Source organism: Vigna unguiculata, chromosome 11 (genome assembly GCF_037176805.1).
Source record: "Vigna unguiculata cultivar grain cowpea cultivar isolate G323 ecotype 2 chromosome 11, ASM3717680v1, whole genome shotgun sequence".
NCBI lineage: Eukaryota > Viridiplantae > Streptophyta > Magnoliopsida > Fabales > Fabaceae > Vigna > Vigna unguiculata.
In genome coordinates, this window is record NC_140802.1 from 14,288,714 (window position 1) to 14,305,515 (window position 16,802).

The window sequence follows — 16,802 nt, forward strand, 5'->3', positions numbered from 1 at the left end:
ATGAATATAGAAAAGTAAGTAATGTATTATGTGATTTTTTATAGACAATTTTTAAGTGAATTTGATTATCATAATTTTTTGTAGTAGTTATGTATCTTAATGTTTGATTAGATTATGATAAAGAAAAAAATAATATTAAATTTGTTTTTTAAATAGGTACATTGATGAAAAAGAAAAAGAATAAATTCATTTTTTTTAAATTGATAAAAGAAAAGTGAAGATCAAAATAGGACAATATCATTACTCATTGCATAACAATGAAATGGAATGCTTGTGATGACTTTTGAATCGATACGTGCATATTAGTAAAAGGAAAAATGAATATTTTGTAGATAATATGGTTATTTATATTGGAAAAAAATATAGCTGAAAAATGTACTTATAATTGAATTATTTGATAAGTTCTAGAATATGAAAAAATGATGGATAATCTTTAGATATGTGAAATTTCTTTTATAGTTATACTAAATTATATATTCATTTTATTGAATTAGTAGCAGTAATATTAAATATAAATTTTAAGTATATTATTTTGGCTCCCCCATAAATTTTGATCAAGATCCGTCACTGGACGCATATATATGTACACGTGTTGTGGATTACCAATGCGGAGACTCTACCTACCTGATATTTGATGCACTTTTGAATAGGTTTAATCATGTTTTTGCTCTCCACTTTGGAAGCAAAATCTCAATTTAGTACCCTTATCTATAGAAGTCTCAATTTGCTTCATTTTTTGTTAAAATATCTCCAATGTACCCTTTCTATTAAGTTGGACTAGACGCCGTTAATTGAACGGTAACATAACAATGTTGACCGATGGTGTGACAAGGAACCGTGAGGTGGGGAATTTTTATTTTTTTAAATAATAGTGTAATTAAATATTTCAACATATTTAAAAAATTCCTACACGTAAATTGCTTGCTCCGAGTAAACAGGCGCATATATATATATATATATATATATATATATATATATATATATATATATATATATATATATATATATATATATATATATATATATATGTACACCTGTTGTGGTTTACCGATGCAGAGACTCTACCTACCTTATATTTAATGCACTTTTGAATAAGAGTGAAAGGTTTCATTTGGGACAAGGAAATGGCAGCGTGGCATTTCCTCAAACAATTAACATGCACAGTCGGTGCTCATTCTCCCACCATTTCCCGCCGCCTCATACACTACTCATCCGTCGTTCCCTTTCTCTCCATCCATCACAAAATTGTTAGGTACCAAAGGCTTCCCCATGTCCGTGTCAATCTTCGCGCCGCAGTTACGAATGCAAAGTTTTCCGCAGCTTCTTCTTCCCCAACTGTATCGGACACGTCGTTGACTCCACCGGCTCCTTATACTTCCGTTCTGATTCACTGCCCCAAAGACACTGCAGTAAGCTTCTTTTTCAGCTTTACCTTGTTTATTTTCTCTTTCAACATTGTAAGTCAATGTTTGTATATCATCAGAGGAAAAAGTAAAATGTTTTTTTCGTTAGTTTAAAGTCATTTTAGAAACTCTGTGGTATTAGTTTCTTTAAAAGTTAGTTTTTAATTTATGTCTAAAATAATTTTAGTTTAGGTTTAAAGGGTCAATTTAGTCCTTAAACTTATAAACCAGTAACTATTTAGTCTGTGAGAACGACAAACCTGAGTATTAGTCTTTTACCGTGTACAGAGTATGAATTGATTCGTAACCTTTAGTACTTAAGCAAATTGATCCTTAAAATATATGATTTGTGTCAAATTGGTTCTTGAATCGCAATTTAATGACCAATGACCCCACTATTTACACATGTTATACATTCAAGGACTAAATCAGAATATTAGTTTTATTAAGATTAAATTGTCACCGATTTACACATCAGGGACCTAATGACCATTTACTAATTTATGATTGTAATTTGTTTCAATTATCCTTTTTATTTTATCTATGCTAGAGTCTTTACGAAGAAATTTATTAAATAAGACTTAATCAAGTATTGTTAAACTCCGTGCCCACTTTATTTGTATTTAGAAAATAGATTCAATATATTAAATAGTGAAAATTTGATATTTTTGACAATGAAGATATGTATAAGAATAAATAAAAAGGTTTCTAGGAATACATATATGATATAGATATTCCTGATTATAAAGGACGGCATATTTTGAATAGTACCAAACTGGACAATTTCCTGTAATTGTTTTGTCATAGCAGTTTTAAGCCCTTCACTTGTTGCCCCTCTCAAAACCAGTTTCTTACCATGAACATAAAACTGCATGGACAACCTATCAAAGTTCAAGGTAATGTCTCCCATAGTAACCAACCACTCAATACGGAGCACCACATCATAACATCCCAAAGGTATAAGAAGCATATCGGAGAAAAACTCAGTATTGTGAAGCGACCAAGAGAACTGTTTAACAATTGAAGTAATGGTAACTCTAGCTCCATCCGCTACTGCCACACTTAAGGTGGGAATATGTGTGATAGGACAACCCAATTTCTTAGCCACCTCCTCATCTAGAAAATTATGGGTACTTCCACTATCGATGAGTATATGCAAGGGTTTTTTCTTATAGGAGCTCATCACTCTCATGGTTTTATAGCTAGCGATACCCGTTAAAGCATTGACTGATATTTGAGGGTCCAAGGAAATACTATCCCATTCTTGAGTGTCCTCAATTTCATCCACCGGTTCCACCTCCGTATCATTCATGTCCAAGACATGAATCTCAAGCTGCTTGTGTGTCAATGCATGTGTAGGTGTATATGGTTCATCACAAAAATAACAAAGTCCTTTAGATCTTCTCTCACTCATAAAGGCCATGGTAAGTTTTTTTGGTGGTTGTTTTTGGTTTGGGTTTAGTTGATTATGGGAATCGGGAGGTTTGTGTATAGGTTTAGGTGTAGGTAAAATGGCTTTTGTAGGATTTTGTGGTTTTGGTAGGGATGTTTGAAGCAGACGCTAATTCATATAGTTTAGTCAACTGAAATGCCTTCCATACATCGTGAGGTTGAAACATTCTAACGGTCATTTGAATGTCCCTTTTTAACCCTCCTAAAAAACAACTTAACAAGTGGGCCTCACAGAGATTTAGTCTAGCAGTTATGGCATCAAACTGATCATGTTATTCTACCACTGTACTTTGCTGTTGCAATTGCATAAGTTCGGACATTGGATCATCACATATTTCCCCAAAATGATCTATTAAAATTTTTGTAAATTCAGTCCAAGTAGGCAGATGACCTCCTGGTAGATTTTAAACAAATGCAGTGTGCCATTGTAGTGCCTTCCCTTCGAAGTGGATGATAGCCAATTTTACACGCACATCCTCAAGCGTGCCATCAATTGCGAAATAAGTTTCACATTGATATATCCACCGCTGAATTGCATCAACCCTAAAACGTGGAAAATCAATTCGCGCCAATCGGGTTCCGCAAGAATAATTGGAATTCGCAGAACGAGTGCCACGCTGTACTGTCTCCAATATTCGTTGATCAATTGAAGAATCAATAGCCTGTCGAATGGAGGCTATAATTTTGATGAGGTGTGCTTTGAGTTTCGATGTGATTCGATTCTCCAAACGATTCTCTTGCTCACACATGGCTACTTGAGTACGAGTTGCGTCTGCCATTAATGCCAATGGACGGTCTAAGCTGATACCACTGATGCAGGTAGAACTAGGAATAAACTATTCGAAGAACTACAAAACTATAGGGATTCCAATGAATGAATAGAATCCGTAGGATGTATTGAATTGAGGAAGAATTACAATGTCATTATTCAAAATTGACGTGCCTCCACTCTCTTTAGAGTTGGCTTATTTATAGAAATATAGAAATACAATACCATTAATAAAATGCTAATGGAATAATCAAAATTAATTCTGATTATCAATTAAAATTAAATTGATTGGTCGTGATGCAAGTTCCTTATTAATCTTCCTGTATCGTTCCAGTGTGAACTTTGTGTACATGTTTTTCTTTTGAAATCCAATAAAGTTAGGGTCAAATAAAGCCCTTTTCTTTCAGTGGTTACTGAAAGCCTAACAGGCTCTAATGCCATGTTTGATTTTATCTTAAAACCAATTGACATTAAGCGAAGTTGTCCAACAAATATATAAGTTGTACTCCAATAATTGAGGCAGGTGATGTGGACTTCTCAACACTCTTCTTCCACATGTAATTGCCAAACTATAGGTTTTCATACTATGTTAGATTTCATTCTAAAACCAATTGACATTAAGAGAAGTTACCCAATATACATATAGGATTTCCCAACAATTTAGGTTGATAAGCATACAAGATTTATTTATTTTTACTGAATCCCACTAAATTGTTATATGAATGGCTAATTTGGATAGGACTAGGAAGCTACAATGTATTTGTGGTCTATGTGGAAGGAATTGTCTACTAGACTTCAATAACATATTTAGGTTAATTTTGAACATACTTTTGCTTAAATTTTCTCTTATCTTGCCAATATGGTTGACCACCCTTCCACTTGTGCTAACAAGGATGTGCTTGCTGAAGCCCTTTTAAGCTTTGGTGCAAGTTCGGTTAGCATGGATCAAGATGATGTCTCTCAAAGTACTGATGAGGTAAACTTGCTGATTGTTAATTTCTTATTTTAATTTTCTTTCCTTGTAATTTTTGTTGCGTGCTCTAGTTGTATCAAATTTGTTTGTTTTATTTGTTTCAATTCCAACTTAATGGTAGTTATGTTTATGATTGTGTTAGGAATCTCACATTAAGTATAATAAGCTACTTGGTATTGGAAGCCTTGAACCTCTCCATTTAATGATTTAGTCTTATAGGTTGAACTTTCCTCTTGTGCTTAAGTCCTAATAGATTGTGATAAAGGTTTGCTTTTCCTATTGGAAGATTAATTGAATTTGTTGGAAAGAATGATAGCAAGCAATAAAATGAATGCACTCAAATACTTTAACACTCTAGAAAATATCTTCTGATTTTCTAATTATAAAAGAATATAAGGTGGGTAACAAAATTTTGAGATGAAGAATATAATTGCAAGTGGTTGATGCCATTGCTCGATACTATGCTTATGCTCATGATTTGATTTCACAACTATGTTTTCTTGCTTTTTCTGGAAAATTAGATTACCACTAATGAAGAAGCAATAACTAAAGCTAGACCTCTATTTCGAGGGAGAACTTGCCCTATCAGCATTGGAATATTCCACAATTTGAGCATGACTTTTGTCTTCATAGAATCATACTTGTCTTGGAGCTCCTGCAATATATTTGAGGATGTGAATTACTGCATCTCAATGTCTTGTACATAGAGAGAAAAGAAACTGACCTACTATACTAATAGTAAAAGAAATATTTGGAATGAGTGATAATGAGATAATTTATGATTTAGAAAATAATGCCCCTAATTAGGCCAAAGTTTAGCATTGGGATCCGTATGTGTTTCGATGTTTTAAGCATTCATCAATCCTGTTTCCATTGAAATGTATATTACATATGTCCAAGAAATCATATTATCAATTTTGAATTGTTATATCTGTTGTAAACAACTTATTATTAGTATAAAAATATGCTCAATATCTCCATAGTCCAAGATGATAGGACCAAACATATTAAAATTAACAGACACTTCTTCAAAGATAATCTAGTTCGGGGCCTAGTAATCCCATGTCTACAGGATTTTAGATACCAGATATTTTTACTAAAGGGTTTACTTAGGATAAATTCTAGAATATTGTAAGCAAGTTGGAATGATTGATGTTCATTTACCAACTTGAAGTGAAGTGTTGTAAATATCAGATTATTATGACAAATATTATCGATATATCCATAGTAATGAGGGAAAAATATCTTTTCAATCATTCTATTCATTTCAACATATCTCCATAGTAATTAGGTAAAAATATCTTCTGAAGATCCAGTTCATAATCAACTCAGTGTTTCATTCTTCAAATCATTTTATTCCTTTATTAGGTTCAAAATCCTAGCTTTCCAAATCCACTGGAACAATCACCTATAGGTCAATATATCATCCAATAAGATAAACAGGTCAACAGGCTTAAAATTCCATGTTTAATCAATTATTACTGTTAAAGCCCAATTAAGCCCAATTAAGTCAATTCCACTTAAAATAGTGGGTTTATTCTTAATTACAGTCTAAGAAAGATAGGATTTAATGTTCTATGTGTAAGTAAAAATATGACCGTCAATGGGTTTGGTTTTCCTCCCTATGCTGTTCTGGCTTTATTTTTTTATGATATGTTTCATAAGATGACAAATAATAGATGAACTATAGGATGTCAGACCAGCGGAGATGTCAAAGATACCTAGCATAAGTTACTTAAAAGGAAAATAGTTCAAGTATTTCATTCCCCAAAGATGAATTGAAGTCTTCCTTGGTCTTATGTGTGAAAACAATAACAAAGTTGCTCCCTAATCAAGTCATCATCATTGTAAACACATGATTTGATCTTAATAATGAGGGAAATATGTACAGCTGATAATGAGGGATATTCTCTATTATTATTAGTCATTATTAGGTTTCTCTAAAATATACTTTGTATGTACTTGCGTCATTAAACACACAATTCACAACAATAGGAAAACTCTTTAATCAATACTTATAATGACAATGTCATCACTTATATACACCATCGAATAAATGCATCTTGCAGCCAATCGGTGATATAAGACCAAGGGGTCAATCTCACTCTTAATTGTGCCAAATTTCTAAACTGCAGTGCTAAATTTGATAAGCCATGCTTTGGAGATTGTTTGAGACCATGTATAGATTTGCAAAGATGACGTTCATGTCTTGGAGACTTCCCTTGAGCTACAAACCTATGAAATTGCTCCATGTAGATCTTTTCCTAAAGATTGCCATAGAGAAAAAATATTTTGGTTGTACACTAGGTTGTTTATCACTTGCTAAGAAATTCTCTAATTGTAATCTTTCTAAAAATTCTAAATTCCATTTTGACACTAGGCTGTTGCTCACTTGCTCGTATTGATGAAATATTTCCTGCAGATTTGCATTAGTTCAATATTTCCTGAAGTTGAGGATATAAGTGTGAGCATTTTACATGCAGCTGATTCTATTGGCTTGAAGGAGATACCTAGATATGAAGTTAAAATTTGTGAGGAGGATGACTGGATGAAGAGATCTCAGGTCAATCTTTTCTTCTTTTACTCTTTTGTTTTTTATGGTCATTTGTTTTTCTTGTCTTGTTACTGAAGAGATGAAATCTAATGCATGTGCAAATTCCATTAAAGATGAAACATATTTATTGCGTTCGTTCCACATCTCTGTTGTCACTTTCCTAGTAATTCTTCTCCTATAGGATGAGATAAGATGTCTTCTTCATAAAAGGATGTCTTTCTTTCTTTTCCACTCTGAAAAGGGTTGAAGAAATTTGTCTCCATCTTTTAGTGTTTTCTCAAACAATTGTTTGTAGCCATGGCTTACTGAGGGAAAAATCCTAGATGTATCCTGTGTGAACCAGAAACTGACTTTCCTTGAAAAGTTATCTGTGAGAAGGAAAGGAATTATTGATATAAAGACCTTTTGCTGATTACTTAATACTAATTATTTGGTTTTTCTCACACCAGCACTATACTGTTCTATCCTTAACATTCTTATGTACGGCATGGTGTAAAAACGGAAATCATTGATATTGCTGAAAATTATCAAAATTAGATTTGTTATTGAAAATGACTAGTCAAATTCACCTATCTATGGTTCAAATTCACCTATCTCTGGTTACATACAGGAATCACTTCATCCAGTTCAAGTTACTGAAGGGCTATGGGTGGTGCCTCAGTGGTGTACTCCACCAGTATGACTATCTTAACCTTTCTCTATCCATGACTCATTATAAACTTAGTATGATTGCTGATATTGCGTTTGATCTCTCTTGATTGGTTTGTTTTGGTAACTTCCGTCAATATTTTTTGCCCTCTTTAAGTTAAATGTTCTGAGAGATAGTGAAGCTGAAAACTGAAAAGGAATTTTCTGATAATGAATCCTTGATTTTGCACAGGATGTTCAAGCAACAAATATAATTGTCAACCCTGGACTAGCCTTTGGAACAGGGGAACACGCCACTACCAAACTCTGTCTATTACTCTTACACGGTTGTATTAAAGGAGGGGAGCACATTCTGGACTATGGCACGGGAACTGGAATTCTTGCTATTGCAGCTCTTAAGGTAGTAAATTGTTAAAGTATACTTAAAAATACTAAAATGAAAAGAACTATTATGGAAAACATGCTGAGGGTCACACCAGAATCATTTTGTCCGTTGGAACTGTACTTTTCTCCGTTCTGTTTTTTTCTTTTCCTTTCACTTGCGCTTTAGCTTTAGTTGTTGTTGACTGCTGCTTCTATGCGAAACCTTAAACTATACAGGACCAGTCTTAACAAATTGCGAGTTGTCAGCACTATTGAATGTTTTCTTGTATTTTCATCATAATAAAATGTTTAGGCTGTAAATTTCTAGAAACTGCTGTATGGCAAATGGCAGGAAGGAACATATAGCATATATGTTAAGATCAGATATGAGTACAGGGACACTATGAGCCTAAATATATGAATTGATTTGGCTTGTGATCTTCCATATTCTCTCAACGAATAATAATATCGTTTTATACTGTGGAAACTGCCTGACGTACAGGTATCATCTTCCAACTGGAAGCAATATTTGTTTCATAAAATGAGAAACATAAATGCAATTCTTTTCTGCTAAAAGTTATGTGCATCAAGTTATCCACGTATTTTGAACAAGAAAATATGTTGTGATATGTTTCCCATTCTTCCTTTATAATAGCAATACCACCACATCTTTTTCTAGTTTGATATATAGTTGCCTTGTGCATCGATTATCCAACAACTTCATGTAGTATTTTCTTTTTCAGATCTAGAAAATACTGCCAAAATCTGTGAATCAGCTTTTTGATATTGTTTACATTTTGTATTTTATAGTTGGCTCTCCAGTTCCAACTTTGACATCTTATGGTTTACTAGTTTGGAGCTTCCTTCGCTGTTGGAGTTGATGTAGATTCAGAAGCAATTGCATCAGCATCTCAAAACGCTTCTCTGAACAACATCAGACCAGACAAAATGCAACTGCACCTGATTACTAGCGAAACCTCTTCTTCCTCCAAAGATGACTCTACATTTGGAGTTATGGAGAGGGAAAATACTTATGAGATACAAACAATCACTACTTACTGTGCTAAGTTTGATGTGGTTATTGCAAATATACTCTTAAATCCCTTAATGGATCTTGCCGATCAAATTATCTCTTATGCGAAGCCTGGAGCCATTGTTGGTCTCTCTGGTGTCTTATCTGAGCAGGTAATTTAGTTAAAACATATCTAATTTTTTATTCAAAATGCTTCATTGTATTTTTTGTTACTTGGAGTTACTATTTGGGGATATTGCTTCTTAATTCCGTTATTCAAATATACAGGTTCAGTTCATCATAGAAAGATACTCGCCATTCTTAGAAGACATAAAAGTGTCCAAAATGGATGACTGGGCCTGCGTGAGTGGTAGGAAAAGAATATATTTGAATGTGAGATGACTGATTAAGTGACTAATTAGGAGGTTTAGTAGTGTTCCCCGGCAATCCCTTGTGCAGTTTAATGTCACCCTGAGTGATCATTGTCATCTTTGGTTGTTGTAATTCAGTTGCCAAGCAGAAAGTGAAGTGAAGTGGCACTTCAAAGCATAATTCCCTGCCCTAATTTATGATGCCCTTTTTGAGGTTATAAATTCATGATTTTCTTGAGCTTATAGTTTTTTGTGATTGTACATGATAGCCTTCTTTTTTTTTCTCTTCCTACACTAATTTCTTTAATTGTTTGAAAATCATTCTACTTGATTATTGTAACACTTCATTTAAATAATATCCTTAATTTAAATGAAATGCCACACATATAGAGTAGAAGAAACAAATCCGGGAGTTTAACCACTACTCCTTACAATATCCCAAAAAAAACTAGAAGAAACCAATGCACATCACGATGTCAGATACAAAGTATAATACAAGAACTTGACAGTAGTTATTAAAGTACTAAAGGGCAAAACAGTATATGGGCCATAGCCCTATGAGAAAGCCCAAGACAGTAGAATCCAGCCCAAATGGGCTACACAGCGGAACCATCACCTCCCTGTTGATCTCGGGTGTTCCTCGCATCTGCTCACATTAACAAATTGATGATCATTGCAAAAGAAGAAGAACCACACACAAGCAATCAAACAAGCAAAAAGGTAAGCTAGAATATAAAACAGTTTATCATATAGTTACATGTTATTTCACATTCCAATCAGTATATCTAATCCAAACATGTTATGACCTTTCAAACAATATACTAAGACTCAGACTCGACTCATCTGGATACATATAATCTAGTTGGATTCAGCGGATGCTTGCACTTGTGGTGGATTTCTCTGCTCACCCCCGAGCTAAGTGTTACAATGTTACAATGTCTCAACCCCCACCACACAAGGTTAGCCCTTGATGAATTTCAGGCCTCCTGTTACTCTCATTACAAGAGTCAGTCTGCTCTATGTGAGACTAATTGACTCCTTAGAGCGTCAGGATGCAACCTTACCTTAATCCTTACTAAATTATATACATGGGACACCACCATGAACTTCCACTAACAAGGGTCATGGAATTACGTCTCGACCACTGAAGCACCACCATGAGGTCTCACCTAGAGGCTCATGGAATTACGTCCTAACAACATACCAATCATATTCAAACAATCATGTAATATTTATCATGCTTATAAATCTCATGCCAACCTTTATAATCCATCCTCATACATGTTCCATGTTGAATCCATTCCAAATCATCCTTCCCAATCCATGAATATAGAAGTGTAATTCATACCGACATCATGCCACTTTGATTACCAACCATCTCATACAAGTCACATGCCAAGGTCATGTTAAACTTATCAATAACAGACCATAAACCATTCTACTCATATCCATTCGCGCAATTCATGCTTTTTAAAGTAATTGAATCAATCCACAAGTTCAAGTTAAAGTAAGGAATTAAAATTTTGCAGCAATTCTCGCTTAAGCTAGACTGATCTCGCTTAAGCTAAAAATTATCGCTTAAGCTAGACTGATCTCACTTAAGCTAGAAATTCTTGCTTAAGCTAGACTGATCTCGCTTAAGCTAAAATCTCCCGCTTAAGCTAAACTGACAGATTTTCATTGGTTTCAACATGTAAAAACACAAAATCCCAAACAACAAAAATTTAAGAAAACACAAGCACGTAGTATAAAACGTTGGCATCATATGTCATGCTTTAAAAGGGTGAACAAATCAATCATGGGAGCATACAGACATTTAAACAACTGTGCTGTCAATCTCGCTCAAGCTAAGGAGTTCTCGCTCAGGCGATAGGGGTCTCTCGCTCAAGTGAAAAGCTTTCGGTTAAGCGAGATTGAAAACATAGAGTACTTCGAGTACTCGCTCAAGCTAGCCCATCTCGCTCAAGCGAGAGGCATTCGCTCAGGCGAGCACTCGAAACTAAAAAGGACGAGTTACTGCCATTCTTGCTTAGGTGAGAGCTCCTCGCTTAGGCGAGAGCTTCCCGTTTGGGCGAGAAACAGCTCACTTAGGCGAGCATAGCAGATTTCACATGCTCTCATGCATGCAAAGCCAAAAATCCATCCAGACCGATTATTTTCACACCATCAAAAGCACATCAAATTATCAAGAGCACCCAACAGAACCAAAACAGACACATTATTTATAAAAGCATGAAAAATCCTAGCTTCACTCACTTGGACAGATGCTAGTGGAAAACACATGCACCTACGACAACGAACCTAACAGCTCTAGGAGCATACTCAAGAGGTGGAGTAGAAAATGAGGTTGAGCTGACTTGAATCTGAATGAGCTTCGAACCCTAGCAGAGCACTGTTTGAAGGGAAAAGAGAAGAGGAGTAAGGTGGCTGATTTTGCAAAGTGGGCAGAACATGAGAAGGTTAGGCTGGTTTAGGAGTTTTGGGATGCTCTATGGGCCAGCCATAGGCCCAACTGACTAAGAGAGGCCCTTAAATTTTAGGACATAATTAAAGTGGGTCTTACAATTATAATAACTCTCCTTAATTGTTTGAATATAATATATCGTTTACCTAGGTTATTGTGAAAATTAGAGAAGAGGTATCACGTCCACTATCATTATACTTGATTTTTAACCCATGATATTACTTCTAAAGTTAATAGAGAATTATTTTAGATAAGAATTAAACTAATTACATTTTCATTGTTTCTATTAATGATAATTTTTTTTAAATGAGAAAACAAAAATATGTAGAAATGAATAGAAAAATTCAAAAAATATATTTTTCAAATAATTGTTGTGATATTGTTGGAACATCTCATTTAAATAGAATAATTCTACTAAATAAAAATATTGCATAATTATAATATAAATAGAGCTCACGACATGAAGTATTGATAACGCTGTCGTTGATGCGATCAAATTAATACTACTAAACTATAGCAACTTCAGTATTGCTAAGATAGTAGTCAAGAAAATAGAAAGGGTAAAGTAACCCAAAGTCGTTTCCTAACGAACACGGAATTGATTTTTAACAAATTAGTTCTTATAAAACTATACAAATGAGTTAGTCAAATAAAATAAAAAATATAGGGAATTAAGATAAACAAAGATAGAAATAAAATTTAAAAGATAAAAAGAAATAAAAAAAATAGTAAAGAAAATAGATTGATTCCATTGCTTTTTCAAAATAGATTCATCATCGGTTATCTAAAGATTATTTCTCAATTAATTATTGTTATAGATTTACAAATTAATCAATGTAAAGTCTCCATTAATTTGTTAGCGTTTTCACTTTTAACCAAAGTACAGTCTCAATTAAAAGTGAGAACTTTTAGATTATCCACAGTAAATTCAACCAAAGTACAGTCTCAATCAAATTTACTATGCCTAATCATGTCTATTCTTTTATCTCCTCACCAAATAAAAAGCTTAATTAATCAAAGTAAAATCTCAATTAATTTTAGTTAGAGTAAATACCTTTAATCAAAATAAAGTCTCAATTATTGGTAAAAATTCATTCAATCACATGAAAGTTTCTAAATAAAATCAAAGTAAAGTCTCAATTAAATTTAAAAACCCTTGAACTCATATGATCAACATGCATATAGATTTTAAATCATTACTTTTTACGTGATTCAAAGATAAAAAAACATAGATGAATTAAAACTTCAACAATAATAAAAAGAACAAAGAAATTAATTGATCTAACCTCATAATCCAATTAAGAAATTACAATGGAATCAACCCAAAAAGTTTAGCAATCCATGGAATACAAAATAAAAAGAAGAATAGAGAGAGAAAGGAAACGAAAATTAGGCCCCCCTAGGGGTTCCAAAACTCCGAAGTCCCGAACTTTTTCTTTTCTGCTTCTTCCTTGGTCTCTTTATATAGGAATTGGACTGGGCTTTTCTGTTGCTAAAATCTCTCAAATCTCTTTTAAAATAAAGATAAAGATAAATATTTAAAAATATTTGGAGAGATATAAAAATAAAGATCAATATCTAATATAATTAAATTAATTAATTAATTAAAGATATATGATAAATTATCACCAATTAGTATTTGTATTAATTTTCCAAATCAACCCTTTGCAATCTCCTTAAATTATCTTCTAAATAATTCAATATCTTCAAGATATATTTGTTTGTTGTGGAACTACAAAGATTCAAGAAGATCTTGTCATATTTAAAAAGATTTGGTAGTTATTATCTTTTAATATTTTATGATATAATTAAATAAGATAATTATTTTAAAATATCAAATAAAATATCTAAAAATATATTTTCCCAAATTATCTTTTATCATAAAGATAAGGTATAAATATACATTTGGTACCCAAACTTTTTCGGAAAGTTCAATTTGGTACCCGAACTTTAGGAATGTTCAATTTGGTACCCCAATTTTCTAAAGAGATTCAATTTGGTCCTATCCGTTAAGTTGGAGTTAACACCGTGTCCATACAGGACACGTGTCAAGCCATGAAATTTTATTTTTTTTATTTTTTTTTTCAAAAAAAATATTTTTTTTTTCAAAAAAATTAAAAACTGCCACGTGTCAGTTTATCATCATGCCATGTGGCAGCTTACAATCATGACATGTGGCAGTGTAATAGTTGTTTTCAATTTAGTACCCTAATTTAAATTTTTGGTTCAATTTAGTACCTAAATTTTTTAAAATGATCCAATTTCGTCCTTTCCTATTTGAGACCAAATTAGTAAATAAGCTTAATTATAACTTATATAAACATGTTAAAATAATTGTTTTGAATTTATACATCAAATCACTACACCTAAATATTCAAATTATTTTATTTTTTACAAGTGTAAAAAATTTCATGTATAAAAAATTACAAAGGTTAAAATGTAAAAAATAAAATAATTTAAGTATTTAGGTGAAATGATTTGATGTATATATTAGAAAAAGTTATTGTAACATGTATATATAGGTTGTAATTAAGCTTATTTACTAATTTGGTCTCAAATGGAAGATGACGAAATTGAATGATTTTAAAAAATTGGAGTACTAAATTGAAAACAACTATTAAACTGACATGTGTCATGATTGTAAGCTGCCACATGGCACGATGATAAACTGACACGTGGTAGTTTTAAAATTTTTTGAAAAAAAATTAATTTTTTTGAAAAAAAATTAATTTTTTTGAAAAAAAAAATTTTAAAAAATAAAAATTTCATGGCTTGACACGTGTCCTGTATGGACACGGTGTTAACTCCAACTTAACGAAGAAGACCAAATTGAATCTCTTTAGAAAATTGGGGTACCAAATTGAACATTCCTAAAGTTTGGGTACCAAATTGAACTTTCCGAAAAAGTTTGGGTACCAAATGTGTATTTATACCTAAAGATAAAGAAAACCCCAAGGTCCAATTTTTCTTTCCTCTCTTCTTGGTTTAGCTAAACTTCTTCACTTTTTCAAGCTTTTCTTGCTGTCTTCATGCAATGCTTGGCTTGGATTTTTGTGCTTTCGATAATTTCTTATTCTTGGATTTATCTTTAAGGTGTCATGAAGCTTTAATCAATTTATTTCCACACCTCCATGAGCTCAACTTAGCTGCAGCTGCACTAACACACCTCAAAATATCCAAAGAACATTTATGCAACTAAAAAACTATTTTTAACATGTTTTTGTATCTCATGCTCAATAAACCCAATAATAGGATATCTCAATTAAATCAATCTTTAAGCACACAAATTCAATTAAATACCCAGAATTAAACATTAAATGAGGGCAAAAATGCGCACTCATCAAGTATATAGGTACTAACTATTACAATTATCTATAATATACTAGAAGAAATAGTTGAGGCACAAAACAGACATTCCAAAAGCAGAATATAAAAGTTTGATAGTTATCCAAAACAACTTGCTCATAAAGCACAAAAAAGAAATTACAAAGGCAACCGTGTCCCAAAAGATGCTTTACAGAGCAAGATCCAACCCATGCATGCTACACTACAACATTCCCATCATCCTGATGACTGCCTAGGATTTTCACATCTACTCACACTAATAATTTGTTGATCATTGCAAAAAGGAAAACCAAACAAGAAACAAACATCAAATAGAAAGGGTAAGCTAGAGTAAAATAATTTTTTAACACATCATTTAGCAAGCAATATTAAATATTTTTCAAACATGCAACACAATAGGCACTCAAGCATGTGATGGCAAACAATAGGACTATATGACTCAATTATCCAGATTATACTCTTGATATAAAATTCTAAAGGAAGTATGCACATGTGATGGTTTCTAAACTCTCCAGAGTCTAGACATAAGGGGTTATCACCCAACCACGCCCTAGGGTTAATCCCATGATCATCTAAGGCAATTATCTTACCGAAGATTAGGACCACCTGCCACTCTCACCACATAAATCATTTTATTCTATATGAGTGTGAAAAATTATTAGAGTTCAAGATACCTTCCTTTACCTAGACATCTCCTATATCAAGATGTACACTAACCACACCATCACCAAGAGTTTCCCTTGAAACTCTTTTACCAACAAAATTCCACATGTTATCTCAAGCATCATAAATCTCATGCCATTGTACAACGAACCAGCCAATCGATGATTCATTCCATCCCAAGCACCACATATAGTAGTCACCTAGTATCACATTAAACGTACAGGGCAATCATACTTCATACAATAGAAGGGTAACAAAGCAATCCTAAAGACAACAACCAATTCAGAGGAGAAAACAACACCAAAACACGTCCCTGCACTGATCTCGCTCAAGCTAGAGATCCTCGCTCAAGCGAAAGGTGAAAGGGACTCTTTCGCTTGAGCGAGCCCATCTCATTTGGGCAAGAGCTCGAACAGTGGCCCTCTAAAGTTTCTACAAATTCTCGGTTAAGCGAGACCTCCTCGCCTAGGCGAGATTATTCTCGCTCAAAACTAGAGCTCGCCGCTTGAGCGACAACTCGAGTAGAAACTTAGGGGTGAGTTCTTGCTGCTCTCGCTTAGGCGAAAGCTACTCGCTTGGGCAAGATTAGTAGGTTTTTCAACCATTCACGCATGCAGATTCAAGCACACCCAAGCAATAACACATCCAACTCATTCTCACACAACATGAACATCAACTAACCATTGGAAATGTGATTCAGAACCAGAAAACATGCAATATCATAAAAACGTTAAACCCTAGCTTCGCTTACCTTGAGACAAAAAAAGAAAACTGTAGAGGAAAGC

The 16,802-nt window shown here is 33.3% G+C and overlaps 1 protein-coding gene across 1 annotated transcript; it reads left to right on the plus strand.

Moving 5' to 3' along the window:
• Window positions 1-1,043: 1,043 nt before the first annotated feature.
• On the plus strand, window positions 1,044-9,786 carry LOC114168582 (ribosomal protein L11 methyltransferase-like protein). Its single transcript, XM_028053468.2, is given in 8 exon segments — window positions 1,044-1,409; window positions 4,517-4,600; window positions 7,020-7,160; window positions 7,762-7,827; window positions 8,032-8,199; window positions 9,015-9,347; window positions 9,463-9,555; window positions 9,558-9,786. Coding segments are annotated over 8 exon segments (1,197 nt in total). The 5' UTR covers window positions 1,044-1,124; the 3' UTR covers window positions 9,585-9,786.
• The last annotated feature ends 7,016 nt before the right edge of the window (window positions 9,787-16,802 follow it).